Source organism: Embiotoca jacksoni, unplaced genomic scaffold, assembly GCF_022577435.1.
Source record: "Embiotoca jacksoni isolate LCO1_2020_lvr unplaced genomic scaffold, fEmbJac1.0.p SCAF_27, whole genome shotgun sequence".
NCBI classification, from domain to species: Eukaryota; Metazoa; Chordata; class Actinopteri; family Embiotocidae; genus Embiotoca; species Embiotoca jacksoni.
In genome coordinates, this window is record NW_027185378.1 from 1696955 (window position 1) to 1717438 (window position 20484).

The following is a 20484-nucleotide window of genomic DNA, read 5'->3' on the forward strand; positions in this document are numbered from 1 at the left end:
GTCTGCCGCTGAATCATTTCAGAGTCCCTCAATCTGTTCCCTGCCCCCCAGCAAGACACGGTGACCCCCGGTTTCCTGAGTACACGACTGACTGCGTTGAGAGACGACGGCGGCACAGAGGAGATCAAGTTGCTCCGCTCTCAGGCAACTTCGAACTGCATGTGCGTTGCTGTGTGTGTGTGTGTGTGTGTGTGTGTGTGTGTGTGTGTGTGTGTGTGTGTGTGTGTGTGTGTGTGTGTGTTTGTGTTTGTGTGTGTGTGTGTGTGTGTGTGTGTGTGTGTGTGTGTGTGTGTGTTTGTTTGTGTGGGCAAGGTCAGGCTTGGCATGAAGAGGGGAGGGTGGGGGGTCAAGTTGACCAGCCGTCCAACACACAGAGAGCCACACATCACTTTGGGCAACAGCTGAGGCCACATTTAACCAGCCAGGGCAGTGCCCTGGAAGTGAGGGGAAGAAGGGGGGGGGGGGGGGGGGGTTGTGTGTGTGTGTGTGTGTGTGTGTGTGTGTGTGTGTGTGTGTGTGTGTGTGTGTGTGGGAGGGGAGGGGGGGTTCTGTCAATGTCGCTGTCTCCCCTCCCCCGCGTGCCCCAACGATGATTCACAGACTGAATCGATATTCGGGTGTCCTGGCCCCGTTTCCACCACGGAGGCACCCTTAACATTTATCCTCTACAGCTTCCCCCCCCCCCCCAAAACAGCATTTTGGGATTTTTTTATTTTTTTTATTTTGTAAAATTCTCGCCAGAGGAGACGTTTTGCCAAACGGAGTGGAGCTTCAATTAAACGACGCTGTCGCCAAGCAGCGGAGAGGAGTCTGCTGACCGAGAAAGCTCCGCTCTGCTGGGAGGGGTTTGACGTAGCGGACCGAGTGTCCCGGCTCCATCCATCCTGGTGCCTCTTCATAGCAAGAGAAAACGGTCACCAGCAAATGTCTCGATGAAGACGCTCCGTCTCCGACGCGGCTGCCGGAGTGAATCGACGTCGACGCTTCATATCCCACCGGCTGCACCGCGGCCCGTTCCACCGCCGTCCCGGGAGCTGAGACGGGCAGCGACCCGCGGTCCTTCAGTGTGGACGAGCAAGGCTTTCTCCTCCCGCTGCAGAGACGTTATGGGAAATAGCAGCACGACAAATAGGACGATTCATGTCGTTCGATGACTAAAACACATCGGGCTGGATGAACTCTGCAAAGGCTGCAGCACAAAGTGGGAAAATGACAACGATGACCGCAAAACGGACGTTCAGCCCAGATGGAAGCAAAGAGATCCAGGAAACACGAAGACGTGAGGAAGAAAGATAAAAGAGTGGCTGCGAGTTTGTGCACCGAGCATTCAGCCCGGCCGACCCACAGCAACCCCCGGTTTCTTTTCTTTTTTTCTTTTCGCAGAAGAGACTCACCGTCGGTCTTCTTCGTGAGAATTGTGCAAACTGTGGGAGCGAAGCTTCGCCTCCTCACGGCCGATCGCTCACAGCTGACCGCTGCACTCCACAAGTGAACTCTTCCGGGAAACTCTGAGGAAACCTCGGAGCGAAAAAGCTACTCGCGGAAACCGCGTTTACTTTTTTTTTTTTCTCCACTTCAGTCACAAATTCGCCGCGCACGCTGCAGAAGTGGAAACGCACTCCGACGCGACGCGCGCACACAGACGACCGCGGCTTCTCGACAGCTCTGAAAAAAACCCCAAAAAAACCTCCATTATTAAGGGTTGGAGTTCTTCGGAGAAGTAAAGGGCCATTAGGTGGAGTGATCAGGTTCTTCCCCCGAGCACGCGCTGGACCTGAGGAAACACAGCCAGCGTTACATATTCACCAGGCTCTTAATACATGATCTATTAATCCTGCTTACGGTTGACTCGCAACAGCAAAAAAAAAAAAAAAAAGGGGAGCGCGAGCACATTTATGGAGTCTCGGAGGAGGAAAGGCCGAGCTGAGATCTCGGTTTAGGTTCACGACGCGCGTGTAACATCAGACTAATCCAAGCAGAACTCGGATCTTTCCGTTCCCGTATTCCTGCGGGCATTTTTGTGAACTCGGTGCGAGCCGGGCTCACAGGTCGAACACGGATTAGCGAGTAGGTGGAGGCGGTCACAAGTTAAAAGTCCCGCGGGTCGACGTTCACTTCACAACAGAGCGCGGGAGAAAATGCCGACCGAGGATTTAACCACGAACGGACGACATCGTCGACGTCGAATCCGACGCGCCGTTTCTGTCAAGTTAAACAGGCGTGACATGAAAACAGACAGAGTGCTCCTCTCGCAGAGCAGAGAAATTAAAAAAAAAAAAAAAATGTAAGAAAAAAAACCACAGAGGAAGATGCTGCCGAGAGACAAATCTCACAGCTGTTGCTTCGGGGTCTCGCCAGTCAAACACCTCCGAGACGGCGGATGCTTGGCTCTTCCTTTTTTTAAAACACAGTCATTACTGCTGACACACACACACACACACACACACACACACACACACACACACACACACACACACACACACACACACACACAGGCAGCGGCCAGCCAGCCCCACCCCCCCACCGCTTCTGATTGGAAAAAAATAAATGAAAAAAACACTTTCAATTAAACCGCCGATTCAAAAGTGCAGGTTTAATTCTCCAGCAAGTGAGCAAAGAGGAGCAATTACTGAAAGAAAAGAGTGGACCGGGCCGAGGGAAACCTTCTACCGCACTACCTTTCAATTAAATTTACCTGCTTCATCAAAGAAACTGAAACGAAGGGAAATACCAGTTTGTATTGTTCCTGGTGACGACACGTTGGCCTCCCAGTTTTCCACTAGAAGAGTTCATGTATCCTCCCCTCATCCCTTCGGTTAAGGTGACCCAGAGGAGACATCTGCCCTGCAGCTGCCAAACCTTAAAAGAAGCCCTGATAACGGGGTGGGGGGGTAGAGGGGGGTGCGTGTGATGTGTGAATTTCAGCATCGAGGAGAAACTACAAAGAAAGGAGAATGACCCTAGAAATGAGCTCGTGAGCCGGTCCAGGAGGAGTTAAAAAAAAAAAAAAGAAAAAAAAAGTCGATCCTGCGTGTGGCGCTAACGCACGAAGGGCAAAGCTAAATCGGGCTGCCGGCGCCGTTTAAGGGACCCGTAAGAAGCTGCTTTCATGTGGCGGTGACGCCCTGGCCACGTCTGCGCGGGACTAAAAAGCCGGGTGTTTTTTGTCGTCGCCATCGTCCTCTCTCTGACAAACGGAGATTATAAAAGCCGGTAGAAACATTTCACTGCGGCGGCAGGTTACTGCGCCGCATGCAAATGAGCCCGGTGCCTTTGGGTCGACACAAAAACTGATCTGAGAAAGGATTAAGGACGGTAAACAACACCACTTTCCGGCTTTTGATGATCGACGCGGTTCGTAGCTGCGGTGAAAAAAAGGTCACTCGGGCCGCCTGTCCGAGGAGGCGCTGAAACCCTCGCAGTGAGAAACGGTGTCAGCGTGAGTGTGTTCGCTGAGCGATGGAGGCCTGTCACTCTTCACAGCTCCACCAATCATCATCCAGAGATGGCGGGGAGGGGCGTATTCTTCCGGTGCTTTCAAGAACCGCACCGCACGCACACGCTTTGACACGTTGCGATGCGACACGCGCATGGGAGAGAGAACATGCGAGCCACTTTGATACGCCCGAAACACAGGAAGACGGAGAGAGCGACACACACGAGTGAAGACGGAGAGACGCAGAGAGAAAGAGGTGCGAAAGAGAGGTGTGAAAAGAAAAAAGAAAAAGAGAGAGAAACGGACTGCATGGAAAAAGACTGAAGAATCGATGTCACACAGAGAACTACTGAGTCAATAATACAGGTTTCTGGTAAACAGCAACATGGTGCCACCGGTCAGTGTGTGTGTGTGTGTGTGTGTGTGTGTGTGTGTGTGTGTGTGTGTGTGTGTGTGTGTGTGTGTGTGTGTGTGTGTGTGTGAGAGAGAGAGAGAGAGAGAGAGAGAGAGAGCCGGTAGCAGTATTTGTCCAGCAGCAGGAGTGATGAGAGGATGGAGTAGAACAGGAACTTCCTGCTGAGTGAACAGACATGCAATCGCTACGCTGCCCCTCCGACCAGGCCAAGACACACACACACACACACACACACACACACACACACACACACACACACACACACACACTTCTCTGTTCACCTCACCTCCAGGTCGGCTGAACTGAGCTCGAAAACATACCGAGTTATGACAAAGCGAGGACAAAATCAGATTTTAGGAGCCGCTCGGTTGTTTTCAGACATATTTTCATGAACTTTAACAAGGAGAAAAGAGACACCGAGAGGAGTCCGCATGCCGAGAGGCAGCTCGTACTGACGTCAGGAAGCCGACCAAACAGGTCCCTGTGAGCCTGAATGCAGATGCAGCTGTATAGTATTCAGGGCAGCTGTTGCGCCGCCGACTAATCTCAGGAATTCTCGACACGTACCTGAGCGTCTCTCTGCGTGCTTGATTTCTGGTCGGGCGACTCGACGAGGATGACCGTGGAATACCAAATTACGCAAGAGAGATTAAGCCAAACCGCAGGTGCTGCCTGGATGTTTACTCGGCAGATTTATGGTGCAGTTCAGCCGGGGGTGGAGCAGAACTTCATTTGTGGAAAATGACACCGAGGGGCTCGACTTTAAACCGCTCGATGTGTACTTTACTGCTTAAAACGGGACCGCGTTGCTAAGCGATGTTGTCTGAAGTCGGGCTTGATGGCTGGAGTCGCGTTAGCCGTGTGGTGAAATTAGATCAGTAACAAGGCTGATTTTTAGGTGCACGTGAGGCCGTACTATGAACTCCAGGGATGTCAGCAAGAATGAGATTGTATTACTCCAAAACACTGCGATTCCTACTTCACACAGACTCCTGTTTATGTAAGCAATCTTATTCTTCAGTGGTACACTTTTATTTCTGTGCCAGCGGTGATTCAGCAGTCTGCGCCTTCTTTCTCCAAAAAATGTTGGACAAGGCTTCTTGTAAAAGAGTCCAGAGCAGAAGGCTGTAATATGAACATAAGAAATGATTTCACCACGTCCCAAGCATCCAGGCAACCGAGCTCTTTTTCTGCAGTCGAAGACAGAAGTCCAACGGGAACATTTGAGGAGATCTTTTATGAGGAAATTGTGTGACGCAGAATTATTTAATCACGTTTGATAAGCAGGTTAATTGTTTGTTTTGAAAAGAAGAAAACGGGTGATGTCACTACGCACCACACCTCGAGGAAAAGAGCAAACTCGTCAGAGGGTGCAGAGTTCAGACGGACTGAAAACCTGCTCGTCACATGACTGTGGTGTAGCTGTCACTCGAGGAAGTTTTGCCAAGTCACATGGCCCGTGGAGCTGCAGGCCTTGAACTCAACGTGACCTCTCACTATCGACTGACTTGAGGACACCGAGTTGTACCCACATTTCTACATATTTAAACTCAATTTAAGAAGAAAGGCGTTTTTTTTGTTTTTTTAAAGGACAGAGAAAGGACGGCCCGGCTCCGGCCATTTCTTATGAGGACAGCAGGAATAATAAAGCTGACTGACGTCAAAGCTTTCCCTCCTCGTCCAAAGACGGGGTCGGGGCGGGCGGGCGGGCAGGAAGAAGGATGAACAGGCAAGCAGAGCATCAGAGAATGGAAAATTACCAGAGCTCCACAATCAGCTGGGCACCTTTGATCAGCCGGAGCCCAGGCACCAATTACTGTGGGATAATCGGCAGCCCTCAGAGGCCTGACGAGCAGCAGGGACTGTGGGCACAACGGGTCAGTGACCAGCAGGCAAAGGCCTGGTCAACACGCCTCACGGAGCCAAAAGCCTGATGGTGGCCCTCTCGCTGAAATGCTGGCATGAAGGCGGCCAAACGGACAAGCAGCACAGCGAGGCCATTGTTCCCCTCCTGCCAACTCAGCACAGTGGCTCTCCCTCACAGGCCGGACGTCCCTCTCTGCGGACCGCTCGCTGGCGGAGGAATGGTGCAACATCGGTGTGGAGTGTGTGTCAACCTGCGCTCGGGGTGGGGGTTGTGGGGGGGGGAAGGTGTTTCCACACACTTTCTGCCGTCTCCGCGATGACAACATACGCAAGAGCGAATGCGCAACGCGCGCACGCTGCTCAGACACCTGTCGCCGCGAGCCCGCAGGGAACAAAAAAAAAAAAAAAAAAAAAAAAAAAAGCTACAGCGCTCGAGGCAGCACACGGTGACGCAACGAACAGGAAACGCGTTCCTCGCCGCCCTCGTAAACCGATAACCCCTTCCTGCCCGAGAGAGGAAGGCCGGCCTACCTGTTCCGACTTCCTTCACGCTATCAGGGAGGAATGTGGACGGACAAAGCTCCTTTTCTTCCTCCTTTTCTGGCTGACCGAATGAGCACCGGTGAATCATGAACAAAAACGAAGCCTCCAACTCGAGTCAGAACACGATATCCTGCTCATTAATAATTGACATCTTTCTCGCGCCGGGGGAACGTTCCCTATCGATCGGGCCGGGCTACAGCGTCGGTCCTCCTTCCACTGTCAACAACACCGCGACCCTGCCAAACAAAAACTCCCTCGCTGCTGCAATAAGAAAATAACTCGATCGCGCCAACGAACGTGAGCGCGTCGTCGTTGTCGCCGATCCACTCGTACGGTAATCGAACGGGAAGATCTGCGGACTCAGGATCGGGCGGCGCCGCCGTTACACAAGAAGCCGTGGCGGTATAGAAGCAGACCCGTGCGGGCCAGAAGGAGCTTCTCTGGAAACCACAAGTCAGACGAAGGAGTCCGTTCTCAAAGCAGGAAGGTCTGAAAGCACAAGAGATGATACGCAGCAGGAAGAGAGTCTGTTCATGAGGTCGTAAACAAGACAACGCGAAGGAATGAGAACACTGTCGGCCTTTTATGCCGATTTAAAACGTGTTGGGTTTTTTTTGCTCTCCGCGTCGAAGCCGTACGTCATTTTATACCTTAATTCCTTATTTTTACAGTGTAATCACATTTTTTATTTTTTTTTATTTCTGTGAAACAAATCCAGCCAAGCCTCAGACATGCAGCGGTGTCGGAGGCCCTTTTTTTTTTTTTTTTTTTTTTTTTTTTTTTTAAATACTATCAATCATACAACAGCACTATTTTACATCACATTTATGACGTGTACACATGACAACAAGCTTTGGACAGTTACTAGTTTTCAATCAATGCTTTGAACACAATCCTGATGCCACAGAAAGAGCTGATGTTCAATATAAAACCGAATCGCTTCTAACCGTGTGACGTCACTGCACAAAAATGAGGATTTCTACGTCGACTTTTGCAAAACGTTTCATAGCACTCGCTGCGTGTGGTATTATGGGATTCACCAGAGAACCTACAATATGATATTATCACGATACTCAAATCACCATGCAATATCATCACGCTTTGAAACTTTTTCCGATCCATTTTCTTTTTCTACTGCAAATTATGTTCCCAAAGGAAAACTTCTAATAAAATAAGATGTGTAGTCTCACTTCAGTCATTGTTATTGCAGTAAAATGGGATTGAGACAGCAGGACTTGTGGGTTTGAAGAGAATTCATGTCAGATACAGAAAATAACTTTCAAATCCACACAATGACAACAACAAATACTGGAATAGCTAAACTTGCAAAATATGAAATTAATCATTAAATTGTGATGGACTTATGTCAATAAGTTTTAAAAGGCTTTGATGAATCTGAATCTTTTGATTCACATTTTTACATTTTGCAAGCAAAGAGTTTCTTCAGTGCTTCTTGACATGTGGATCCAACTCTGAACATTTTGTTGGGTCATGTTGTTCTAATCGCTGCATCATCCAGCCACCGCTGTGGTGGTTACCAGGAAACTGGTGCCACGGCAACGTCAATACACGTCCAGCATGACGACAGTAGGCGGGGCCGAGAGAAGCGACGGTGTACTACAGATGAAACAGAGCTATTCAGGGAGCAGCCTGCAGACCGTCACTGTGTGTCACCGTCCCCGTCCCCCATGCTATAGACAGGGAGTCACTGGACATAAACACAGACGCGTCACTTCATTTTCAGACAAGTAGCTATTACAGCGACCACACGCGCACTGAGCTCACAATAGCGCGTGCGCACACACACACAAGTAGGATGCACAGAGGTGGTTTAATGAAGCCAGTACTGAAACCTGATTTGATCTCACCCACGTTCAAATCTGGTATGTGGTGGTTACCAGGAAACCAGGGAACTGGTAACCACCCGTGTGCATCTTTATTTGTTTTTTGATCTCGAAAAAACACATTCGGAGGCGGTAGCCGTAATCTTTTGTCAGTGTGTAAAGGAAGCATCCTGGGCCACACCTCCTAATCAGCTGATGTCCTCAAAATCAGCAATAAAAATAAACGTTGACACGCCGCTTTAACATGTTTCTGTCATGGCAGGTTCGTTGGTTTTGCATGTTTATTTTTCCTCTACTTCAACAAGTTCTGGTACCTGAAGATCTCTGTCTGCTCTTCTTTCATTTTTGTTACCAGAAAAATGTCCTCTGTGATTGTGTGTAGCGCAGCTGAACTCTACAGACAACTGGAGAGATTTACCTGCAAACTCACGGCAATAAAGCAGCTGTTTGGCGATTTAAAATACAAGCAATATGTGACGCTTGTTTCACCAAAGCCTCCTCTGGGTTTATTTATTTTCTTTTAGTTTATTTTGTGCTACTTCCGACACACATCAAGCTGTGTGTATCCACAGCAGCAGAACTCAGCACACTGGAACAATTACATTGTTAACCGAACCAATTGGGCCCTGACGGTTCAGGTTGTGAATTACAAACTCACTGAACTGCATTCAGACATCTACAAACGTGACACACATCATACATTTCAGACAGAAGCAGCATTGAAATTATGTTACAGTGTTTCAGATGTTTCATTGTGTTAAATACCGGTTGCTTCAACTCCTCTCCTCTCGTTTCTTTTTCTGTTCTCATGCTTATTTACTTATATATTTACGGTTGCATGATAATGCCCGGTGTGACCTGGTTGTACTTAAAGCTGGCCACTTGTGATTGGATCACCCAGGAGGGATGTTAATGCCAGGCGTGCCCTCCCTCCACGTGTTGTCATGGTCAGGAAAACCCTGCACACGCCAACTCCTTGAATCTAAAACTGAGCCCACAACCAGCAGCAGGAAATACAATGAAATGTCTGGCAGCAATTAGAGCCGATTTAAAGAACCTGATTTATTTTTATACTTTACTCAGAGTCATTGTGACTTTGAGTCATTCCTATTGTTATGGTTGTATAAATGTCTTGGTGTGAAGTGAGGTTCACATGTCTGCAGCTCTGGCTAACTGGTAGCTGGTACAAAAGTTCCCACCCTGTGAGAAGCACCAGAGGTCAGTCCGTCCCGGGTCACTCATAATTAAAGCAGAGATCAGAGGGCTGAATAAAGCATGAGCTGTTCCAGCCCGGGAGGCTCAGGTATCACTCTGTGTAGGGGCCTTGGGAGACAAAAGGAGTTCCTGAACCCCATACCTTATCCAGGGAGGAGTGGTACAGACACAAACCTGAAAGGCAACTCCTTGCATACAGTGACGCAACCCTCACCCAAAGTGAGGAGCTCAATGCCTCTTGGACCTGATTAAGAGCTAAAGATATTGTTCCAAACGGGGACACTGAAAGAAGTGCGTTCAGAGCAGTGAAGCGCCGCTTGTCGGCCAACATTACTGTTGTTTTCCATTTTCATAAATGAGGCCAACGGGGCCAAATACTGCTGCAAATGACACGAATACTGCATTAATGGGGCGACTGACAGAAATGAGAGTTTAAACCGCAGCCTGTGCAATATCAAACAGTTTCCTTTAACATGTGGAAAGATTGACAATAAACTTGCTAAAAGCGGTTTGAGTGGAGATAAAGATGTTACAGGGGTGGTGCAACTATGATTGCAAGTGATCACTAACACTTTTGAAAGAAACAGGAAATCACAATCTGTATACGTTTGATCATGACTGCATAATAATGGCGTAACAGGGGAGAATTTCGTGGCGCTAACCTCCCACCATGCAGAGTGGCAAGAACAACACAACAAATACTATTACCCAGTTTTCTTATGAAACGAACGACCACTGTGAGTTGACAAACAAACACATCCAACGCACGGGCTCGAATCAACACTGCGGCTGCACAGAACCTATTTTAGGCTACTTATGCTGAAACGGGGTCAGCTGCACATTTGAGATCGCGGTTCTAAAACCTCCCCTCTGGTTGAATCCTCTCAGCGTGTCTCTGCTGGATCTGGTCCCAATCAGCTAAGAATACGGAGCCGCGTGGAGATCTGACAAGTGCAGACGGTGTTCCTTCACCGTAACGACGCAAATGCACCGAACGCCGCGCGGACCTCCACGTTAATGATGTTCACAGGAGAACTGGTCCTCTGCGGGTGCCGTTGGAATAATTCCTCCAGCTTCCCCTGGGTACCAACCATTTTACAGGTCATTTTCTCTGTGCTGTGCCACAGCATGACAGTTCACTTTGGTGCATTTTGTTCCTTTCGAGTCACAGTTTCCAATTAAGGCTGCAAGCACCATTTTTAGAGATCAGTATTTTGTCATTTTGTCCCCTGTCGTCCCGAGCTGTTAAACTCACGAGTGTCAAAACAAAATCCCACTTTAGTTTCTCGTGTTCATGATAGTATTCTCTACATCTTGGCGTCATAGTCCCCGACAGCCATGGCATCAAAAAGACATAAATTTGGATTGCGCTATAAATTAAAAAACACCTGTCATAACTTGAAAGAGAACCTGATTTTCTGGCGTCTCAGTGAGGCCGAGTTTACATATTCTTATTCTCACATTCCCACATGAGTCAGACTGAATCAGTAAACATCGGAGCATTTCATTCAATCACCCTGGCACCTTCAGTGAGCACTGATGTTGACAAAAAGCACGAGATATGGAGGACAGCATCAAACCCGATGCCAAGCGTGAGGACAAACGGGACAGGTGAGCGTTCACAGACAAATCACCCCGATCCCGACTGTTTGAAACAAAGAGGCATGTCTCCCGTTCTTGTCGTCTCTTATTGATTCAGTTAACACACCGATTTCACTATGAGCAACAAGAAATCTCAACTATCTCTCTGCTGTCAGGGGACGATTGCCTCGTCATTGTACGGCGAGTTTATCTACCTGCGTTGCATCATTACTCAGTATTCACATGCACAGCTCGCAGCCAGGAACAAGCCTCTCTCCTTAGAGAGCGGAGCGACATGCTGAGAAGTAACGCTGGTTTTCTCCCACAGAGTGAATCACAAAGCTTCGGACGGAGACTCGCTCTAGCATTCTCTTCCTCTCCAGAACAGCTGACAGACTTGCACAGTGGGTTTTGGTGGCAGGAAGCCAATCCTGCCTCCCTCATTCTGCGAGATGAGCGAATTTTCTCTCTTTGTACGGGAGAGACTTCAAATTCCTTTCCAAGAGACTTCATTTCAAATGGTCGGAAAGTCCCCGGACTATGGTCATAAATACTGTGCTGCATTAGAGATAAGAAAAACAAAAGCTGACACTATTTGATCATCAAGTGATCATTAAAAACTGCTTTAAATTTTTTTTTAATTGCTTACTTTCGGCAGAATATAACAAGCAATATGGGGCGACATATTTTAACTATTTTCTAGCATCAACTTGGATTCAAAAACCCACAAACAGCTTGTAAAACATTGGTGTTTTACAAGCCATCATTGACATTATTCAAGTCACAAACCTCTTCATCAATCCATCAACAACACAGTGATGACTGACGGCTAATGGAGTTACCATCCAATAAAAAGGATGCTCCTGCCGGGTGTCCATCACACCATCTCAAAAGTCTGGAGGTGTAACATGACCACTGATGTTTATCAGGCTGACCAGAATGGAAATCTCTCGCTCTTGTGGTTGCTCCCCAAGTAAACAAGCAAACAAGCTGAAGGCCCCGGCAAAAGATCTCATTACCACACGAGAGAATCTGGGGCACATTATCACACTTCACAAATATTCACATGCTGTGAGTCACAGTGGATGTCGTCAGGAAAATCAACCTGTCTGGCTTAGGGTGCAATTTTTTTTTTAAGCATATGTTTCGATTTTACGGGGACACATCTGTTATAAACTGTTATGAACTAAAATGAGTACACTCCCCATAGTTTTGTAAATATATTACACAAGCGGGTGACAGATTGTGTGCCAAGTGATTCCATGATTTTAGTCCTAGTACGTTTCGTTATTTTGCTGAGTAATGTTCATCTCTAAGTTATTCTGGTAACTTGAGTATCGTTAGCTACTCAACTAACGTTAGCTTTATCGAGCTACCTTTCAGCTCCCTCGACAGGGCAGAGCTTTAGAAATGGCATACAGCCTCGTAGCTAACATTTTGCTCCTTCTGTTACCTGGTCGGGTTAGCAAGCGAGCTAAATGCCATGTAATTGTGGGCTAACATAGCTGCGTGTGCCGCATCCGTAAAAACACACACACACACACACACACACACACACACACACACACACACACACACACACACACACACACACACACAAGCTAGTGCTGCTTAGCTCGGCGAGCTAACAAGCGTTTACCTGCCGTGCTAACCAAAAACACACACTGCGCACTTACCTGTGATCACCGCTGCGACCCAGAAGAAGCCCCCGTGAGCTCCGTCACCTGTGTATCACGAACCGTGCCGTGGCAGCAAAAAAAAAAAAAAAATAATTCAAATTCCACAGAAAGTGTCGGGAGAGACGCCCGCAGTCCAATCGCTTCAGCCACCGCCGCTGAATGGCTGCTACTCGGAGACTCAACCAAACTTCCTCCTTAGCAACGGACCGCCTCCGCGCGACCTCATTGGCCGGCGTGCGCAGATTGGAGGTGATCGATAGTCGATAACGCGACCTGGATCAGATTGGAGCTTCACTGCGTTTCTTCCAGTTATCACTGCAAAGGAGGAAGCAGCTAATAGACTGCACTCCTTACTATTTGAGTAAATCAAACTGAATTCAACTGACTCTTCATTGAGATATATTTATAAACACAGGGAATTTAATTACAACACAGCAATAATCAGGAGACACATGCAAACAGATTATTCCTTTAATTCAAATATGGGAAAACGGCTCTTGTAGCTCCTTGCACCTTGGAAAGAAAGTATGCAATTGCATGCAACAGAAGTGGTAGAAGTATTCAGAGCCTTTACTTAAGTATGCAGCAAAGTAAAAAAAAATACTCAATTATAAATAAAAATCCTGCATAAAAACGCTAGCACTTGCTTTTAGCAGCAAAATACAGTAAAGTGAGAGTCCTGAATGGTCCCTCTCACTGATATATTAAATATGACATAATTCGATTATGAATAGGGAAGCATCAGAGTGCATGTTTACCGCTGCAGATGCTGGTTTGAACTATTTTATATCCAGTTTATATATCAAATCACAGACAGCAGATAAATGTGTGGGGTTGTCAGATGAGGAAAGGGAAAAAAAACAAAGTTGGCATCCACAAATCGGTTTCTCTAATCTTTGATTTTTTTTTTTTTGTTGCAGATATTTAGATCATTTATTGAAATAAAACCATGTGAGAAGTTAAGAAGGTAAAATCAATGTTTGGTGGCGGTGTGACCCAACTGCACTGCTTTTTGTAAGACATGAAAAGGGTTGGAAACATTATAATATTCACTGTCTAGATGATATGCAAATATAGCCCTCAGTAAGTGAGGTCACTCTTTAAACCACATACTAACACAACAGTGACGGTGCCCTTCCCATGTACAAAAGTGATCTCAAAAGTAATCTTATAGTGTTTAAAGTGCCTTGTACTCTTTTTTTTCCAGGCTTCTGCCGTGTTCTCCTTCACCCATCCACCCCTGATGATGAAACCTTGGCCCCAGTAAAAGGCCAGAAGTTTATTAGCATTAAGTTGCATTCCTCGCATATCTTTGACAGCCCACTGAGCCGCAGTGCAGCGTTTTGTGGCCTCAGAGGTTACAAAACCAACAAAGAAAAAAGAAAGAAAAAAAAAAGTTGTCAAGCCTGTTATGTGGATGATTGTCATGTAAATGTTTTACTCTACACAATGCACCAATGATGAATCTCTCTCTGTAAAACACTCATATTATCTATCTCTTTGCAGTTCACTTTTTATGCTTAATTATCTTAAACTCCATCTTCTTTACGACCCTTTCTTTTTTTTTAACAACAAGCCTCCATCCATCAACTTGTCAAGGTCAGAGTCATGAAATGTTGCTGGTGAACCTCACTCATCTGTTAGAATGTTCTGCCCCCTTGTGGTTGCTATTTGTAGGTTCAGGACTGAAGCCCTTGCACGTGTGAATGCACCCACAGGTGTTTTCACATATTGCGCTGCATTACACCTCTCTTCAGGACTGTGTGGTAATTTTTTAAATCTCCTCTGCCCTAATTTTGTTACATTATATTCCTCATTTAAAATCTGCTGTCATATTTGAACTTGTCAAATAAAGTAAACACATCTTTATCGAGCTGTCTGTTAAAGTTTTATGTTTGTGGTGAATTAAAAAGAACATCGCAAGAACTTCCCACCGTAAATATTTAGCAAAATTAAGTTGTTATGCTAAAAGCTGCTTTATAGTCTACATACTATGGCAGATTAATATATCCATGACACTCCTGTTGGAGCTGTAGATTTCCACCTTTGTCCTTTTTATTTTGGTCTTTTGTGCATCATCCAACTTTAACCTGAACATAGGACCAGGGGACCATAGGACCAAGGGACCATAGGACCAAGGGACCATAGGACCAAAGAAACAAAGGACCAAGGAAACATATGACCAAGGAAACATAAGCCCTAGGAAACATAGGACCAATGGGCCATTGGACCAAGGAAACATAGGACCAAGGAAACATAGGACCAAGGGACCATAGGACCAAGGGACCATAGGACCAAAGAAACAAAGGACCAAGGAAACATATGACCAAGGAAACATAAGCCCTAGGAAACATAGGACCAATGGGCCACTGGACCAAGGAAACATAGGACCAAGGAAACATAGGACTAAGGGACCATAAGACCAAGGAAACAAAGGATCAAGGGAACATAGGACCAAGGGACCATAGGACCAAGGCAACAAAGGATCAAGGAAAGATAGGACCAAGGAAAGATAGGATTAAGGCAACATAGGACCAAGGAAACGTAGGCAACATAATAATAACTCAAATTAAGGTCAAACAAGATTATTAATAATTAAATCATATGTTATTGGTAATTGAAATAAACTGCATTGTATTCCAAGGGTGATTCTTATATTCTGATGCTCAGATGATTTGGTGTTTTAGAAAGATACTCGTCTTTGCAACAGTCCCAAACAGTGCAATATTTCCTTTTATTTTACAAATAACCGTCACAGTGATGTATTTGTTACCACATTTTAATTTTCAAACAACATATAGAGTACTTTTCACATAAAACAAGCCATTACCTGCTTCAAATATTTACAGGAAACTTTGTAGAGACAGAAAAAAAACAAAAAAACATTCTTTGGGTCCGACCATGCAAAACAATAAATAATGTTCCTGACGGTGCTTTGCATGGTGCGATCAAGACTGCTATTGAGCAATAAAAAAAAAAAGGTTTTAGTTGGCTATACATGAAGATGCTCTGAGCAAAAGCTGTGGCTTTGACTTGGAGTCGGAGCAGCTCAACACGTTTGCTACAGTACAGTATGCACTCTTTCTTTTTGATTCCAATTTGAAGTGGACCAGGTTAGATGTAGAAAATTTAAAAGTGAGATGTGCAACAGTTGTCAGTGAAAAGCTTAGATTATGTAGAAGAGCTGCAGCATCCCAGAAGGACAAAGCACTGTACACAGAAAACCTCAGAAGTTTCACTCAACAAGGCCTTAGAAATGTTTTCAGCAACGCTCTCGTCACCAAGACACATCGAGTAGGAGCTTGAAGTTGACATCACAAAAGTACAGTCCTCACTCCTTTTCATCCCTCAGCAAGGCGACAGACAGTGTGCAGACGAGATCCCCCTCCCACCCGAGTCTTTCTGCAGGCAGGGTCCAGAATATGCTCCTCCTCCTCCTCCTCCTCTTCCTCCTCTTCCCGTCCACCACCTGCTCAGGTGATGACCTGAGGCTCCCAGGACTGGCTGGCCACCTGGGGGCGACACTGCATGATGACTGGAGGTCCCGTCGGTGTCTGGCTATCCAGGCAGAGACCGCTGACCATGTGCTGCAGAGCTGTGCCTTTTGGCTTCCACTTCTGAAAAATATAAAAAAAATAAAATCATCTCTGTCAGTTAGCATCATGGCGTCACAGTCTCTGGTTTGTATTATTCCCTGCTCATAAATGATGTGCAGCAGCAGTAGGTTGCTGTTTGGACAGAATAATGGACTGAGCCATACACGGATTACTGTAATCATATGAATGACTGACTTGCTGCACTCAAGACTGGAAAACAGTGCGTACAGCCAGCTGCACAGTGTGGCAGCCTGCCATCCCACCACAGAAGAAACAGTCTGTTTATCTGAGAGGATGTCCTGTGTGGGAGCCATTTTGATTTTATTTACGTTCACACCTCCTGAGTGTTGCACTCGAAGACGCTGCAGGTGTTGATGCTGATTCGTGAGGAGTTATTTTTCTCAAATATTCTATAAATCGGCATTACTGTGATTTTCACAACAGCAGCTACTCAGTGGATTTTCTAGAGCAGCAAATAGTCACAATTAAAGTTACTGCATTCGGCCGATGTAGAAGGTAACTCAGTTTTTTTTACTAATGCATCGTAGAGTAAACGTCCTCCAGTACAGTGAAGCACAAACGTAAGATAATTGTGCTTGGTATTGTAAATCTTTGCTACTTTTGCTGCAATCAAATGTGGTTGTATTTAGTGTACAAGTGTGAATGGCGCCCTCTTGTGGTATTCACCACGTTGGAACTAAGCGTTCTGCAAGTCTTGAGTTCACGAGCTGTGATGTGCTTGCTGACATTTACAGAAAAGGTCAGAGGTCATGGAAGTTAACTTTTCTTTGGAGGCTGAGCTAATATATTCTAATTTTAGTCACGTAGAGTTTATCTTCATAACTTAGATAATAGCCTACGTCTGAGGAAAATGTTGATCTTCCCAAGGGCCTCATCTTTTCCCTCTGTGACTTTTGTATATCCTGCATTACGTTACCTCCCCTGTTAGCTTGCTTAATTGTTAGGGTGGCTTCTAAATGATTTCCGTGTTGCCGTTGCACATGACTTCCCATGTTTCTAACCACGAGCTCACGAGTTCCATTTGAACGCAACACGTATACGCCAGGGAGGGAAGGACAACGAGGGCCAGATGAAACTAATCGGGGCGGGGCAAACTGTCCCACAAAGGGTAGGAAGTATTTATATATTTACTTCACTCCATTCCAGAAGAAAATGTTGCACTTTTTTTCCCATTTGCATGAATTATTTCACTTACAACTAAAGATTTTAGACACAAAAATGTAATATGACTTAAATTAAACTGCCCAACACTATATAAAAACGTAGCTGCAAGCAGCGTCGAACTGCATGTCTGTTGGGGGAATTAGCAGAATGGCTCAGCATTTGCATTAATTTTAGTTTTTAGATGTAACATCCCACGGTAGACATGATGTATCGTGCATTTTTCTATCACTTCCTGTGTCGACTATGTGACACGGTGTGTAGCATCACCACGGTCTTGACAGCAAAAGCAAAAACGAAAACATTCTTAGTTTCAGGTAATTAAACTCTAATAAGACCCTATTTCATCCAATCGATCTGATAAACCATTAACAACATACACAAGTACATTTTAATTGAGGCTCATTACAGCAATGACCATATTAGTAAAATACTCTAATTTTAAATCAAAGCTGGAAAAGTTGGTTTTAAAAAGTCGGTTGTATTTCTTTTTTACAGTTGTACTTTCTCCATAATTGTTTATTTATGGTTATCATTAAATCAGCTGAGTGCCACTACTTCAACCTTCCCACAAATCCATCACAGGACACTGATGGAGAGGATTCAGACATTTAAATTAATCAAAAGGAGCCTGATTTACTGCAGTTTGACTTTTACATAAAGTTTGACAAGAAGAAACCCGAAACCGAAAAGCAAAGCGACCGAGAAAGTGCACCATCTTAACAAACAGGCTGCCTACAAATCAGCAGGAGGAAGTCGTTTCCGGGTCGGCTCAACGATTAAGTGATCAGAGCTGAACTGAGAGCACAAGAGCGGGTTTCCGGAATCATATGGGAGCTTATGAAAGTTAAGAGGTGAAAGGGGGTTAATCTCCGGAATCCGGAAAGAGTGCATCTGTGCACGCATGTGTGTAAATAAGCAACACGGAGAAGGAGGAAATGGTACAACTTAGTTTCCATGACTGATACTGGTTTTAAAGGTGACACAGACACCATTATATTTGTAATAAACTATTTTTACGAAATTTTTCTGTGGACTAAAATGTGGCTAATTCATGGCAGAGAATTTCCAAGTATCTGATTACATTACATTACAAACGACATTAAGACCAGCATTTGGACACGATATCTCCAGAAAAGCACAAACTGAACGGATTGACTTATAAACTGATACTTAAAAAGTATTCATATTGCATTTTTTTCAAGATCTATTTTTGGCTTTTTTGGATAGAAACAGTGAGAGAAATATGGGCAAAGAGGACAGGAATGAGAAGGAGCAGAGTTCCAACTGGGATTTGAACCTGGGTGTCTCTGCTAGTTCCATTGTGATATGTGCCCTTATCACTCAGCTATCGGGCTGCCCACTAGCAGCAACCATCAGTGATGTCACCCGTTGATTTGTGAACGTTATGAAGCCTCCATTTCAGATTTTGCCCGTCACCGTCTTGCTAGTTCGGAGCGGTTTGGAGCAGGAAGTGACCATATTTGGACGAGCTGGGGGAGGAGTGAGCGGTGGATCTGACTGATCTGATTGGAAACCTGACGATACTACGTTCCGCCCACCGATAGCTGTAACCTGACTGTGCCAACCTCTAGTGGCACTCAGTGGTATTTCAGCTTAAGGCCTCATTTTTCAGACCTAGAAGCTACGAACACTTTTATATACAGTCTGTGTTCCCATTACAAACTGACATTTCTGCCATCTGTATCTGTGTCTCTTTTAGAGAAATAAAACTACAAAGTCAAAGATAAAAGTATTTATTTTTCCTTTCTTGGGGATTAAAACACTCGGCTCAAAGAGGCCAAACGTCTCCCGCAGCAGTGCCGGGTTACTTGTTGATGGGCCAGCTCCCAAAGAGCTCTCAGAGGATGAAGATGGGCCGGCTGAGAGATGAGAGAAAGGCCTGGCAACAGTCCTGCACTCTCATACATATGGTTCCAGTTAAAAACTCCCCACGTTCTGTGTCATAAATAAACCGTGCGGCCGACTCAGGTCCACTGGGGACGCGAACGTTCACAACAGGGAGAGCACGGAGGGAACAGGGTGGGGTCTGGAGTTGTGGGTGCGCTTGTTCTACTGCAGGTATAAAGTCAGCTGCTCCTCTTTGTAAGGACACTCAGCCTCCCGGCATCATCATCATCGTCAGCAGGGAGGCTGCTGAGCATCTGTCCTGGAAACCATCACGTAACTCCGAATCTTTTATGTCTGAGTTCAGCTCTCTGAGTGACACATCAAGGAGACGCCAGCAGTTTGATGCCAGAATGAAACAAGCGCTTGGAAAACCCAACTGTTAGCTGTGACTGATAGTGTTAGATTAAAGCTTCTTTTGTTAACCCTCCCTTCACACAGAGAACTTCACAGAACGACTGCTTCGTGGAGCAAATGAAACAAGAGGTTTTATGTCTTTTTTATAGATATTAAATGTGTTGAAAACCAAAGTACAGACAGCAGAGTTCAATGTAAATACCATAAAAAAGAATAATCTTTTCGGTGACAAAATGTCTCTTAAAAAAAGCATTTTAAAAGGCTGACACTTTTCCAGTCTCACCTGTCTGGGCTCTTTTGTGTTGCAGGACTCCATCTTGACCTTTGACCCCCCTGTGAAGGCAGAAATGGCCAGGCAGAGGTCCTGCTGCCGGATCAGCGGCTCTATGAGCTCCCATCTCTGCAGAACAAAAGTTGTTTTTTTTCACTTTTTTAAAAGCTTGAAGCGGATGTTGCAACTGTTCACGTGACATTTAACCTCGTTGGAGAGGGAATTTGTACTTTTATAAATTAGAAACAGAAACGTTTCTGTCCAGCTGGAAGTCTATGGTTGAAATTCCTGAACTCTGAGGAGTTTCTCGTTGGCTTAAATCCCATTTCTGCATCACGTATCTCGTATCGTTTGTACTATTTTACTGGCTTTATCTGAACAAAAGCTTCCAGCCTACAAATACGAACACGGAACAATAACTGGGATGTTCAGGGGAGTTTATGTCACGTTTAATGCATCTGTAAAAATTTTGACGATGTGCAGTGTTTTGAATTAGGATTTGGCATTTACTCTCTCGTGATAATTGATAACACGCTCTGTAACCTAGCAACAGAGAAATGTTTTAATGAGGCAGCACTGACTGAGAGGACA

The 20484-nt window shown here is 45.6% G+C and overlaps 2 protein-coding genes across 2 annotated transcripts in view; both read right to left on the bottom strand.

Annotated features, from left to right (window-relative positions):
* The window catches only part of numb (NUMB endocytic adaptor protein), a 37999-nt gene extending 25276 nt beyond the window's left edge, over positions 1-12723 (bottom strand). The window contains 1 exon segment of the mRNA XM_069160709.1: positions 12577-12723. The gene's annotated coding sequence lies outside the window, so the exon portion shown is untranslated.
* A 2571-nt stretch (positions 12724-15294) lies between these two features.
* The window catches only part of galnt16 (UDP-N-acetyl-alpha-D-galactosamine:polypeptide N-acetylgalactosaminyltransferase 16), a 34280-nt gene continuing 29090 nt past the window's right edge, over positions 15295-20484 (bottom strand). The window contains exons 14-15 of the mRNA XM_069160710.1: positions 19906-20022; positions 15295-16196 (exon numbers count right to left, since the gene is read on the bottom strand). Coding sequence (XP_069016811.1) covers positions 16053-16196; positions 19906-20022 — 261 coding nt within the window. The 3' untranslated portion in view covers positions 15295-16052. The remainder of the gene's footprint in view (positions 16197-19905; positions 20023-20484) is intronic.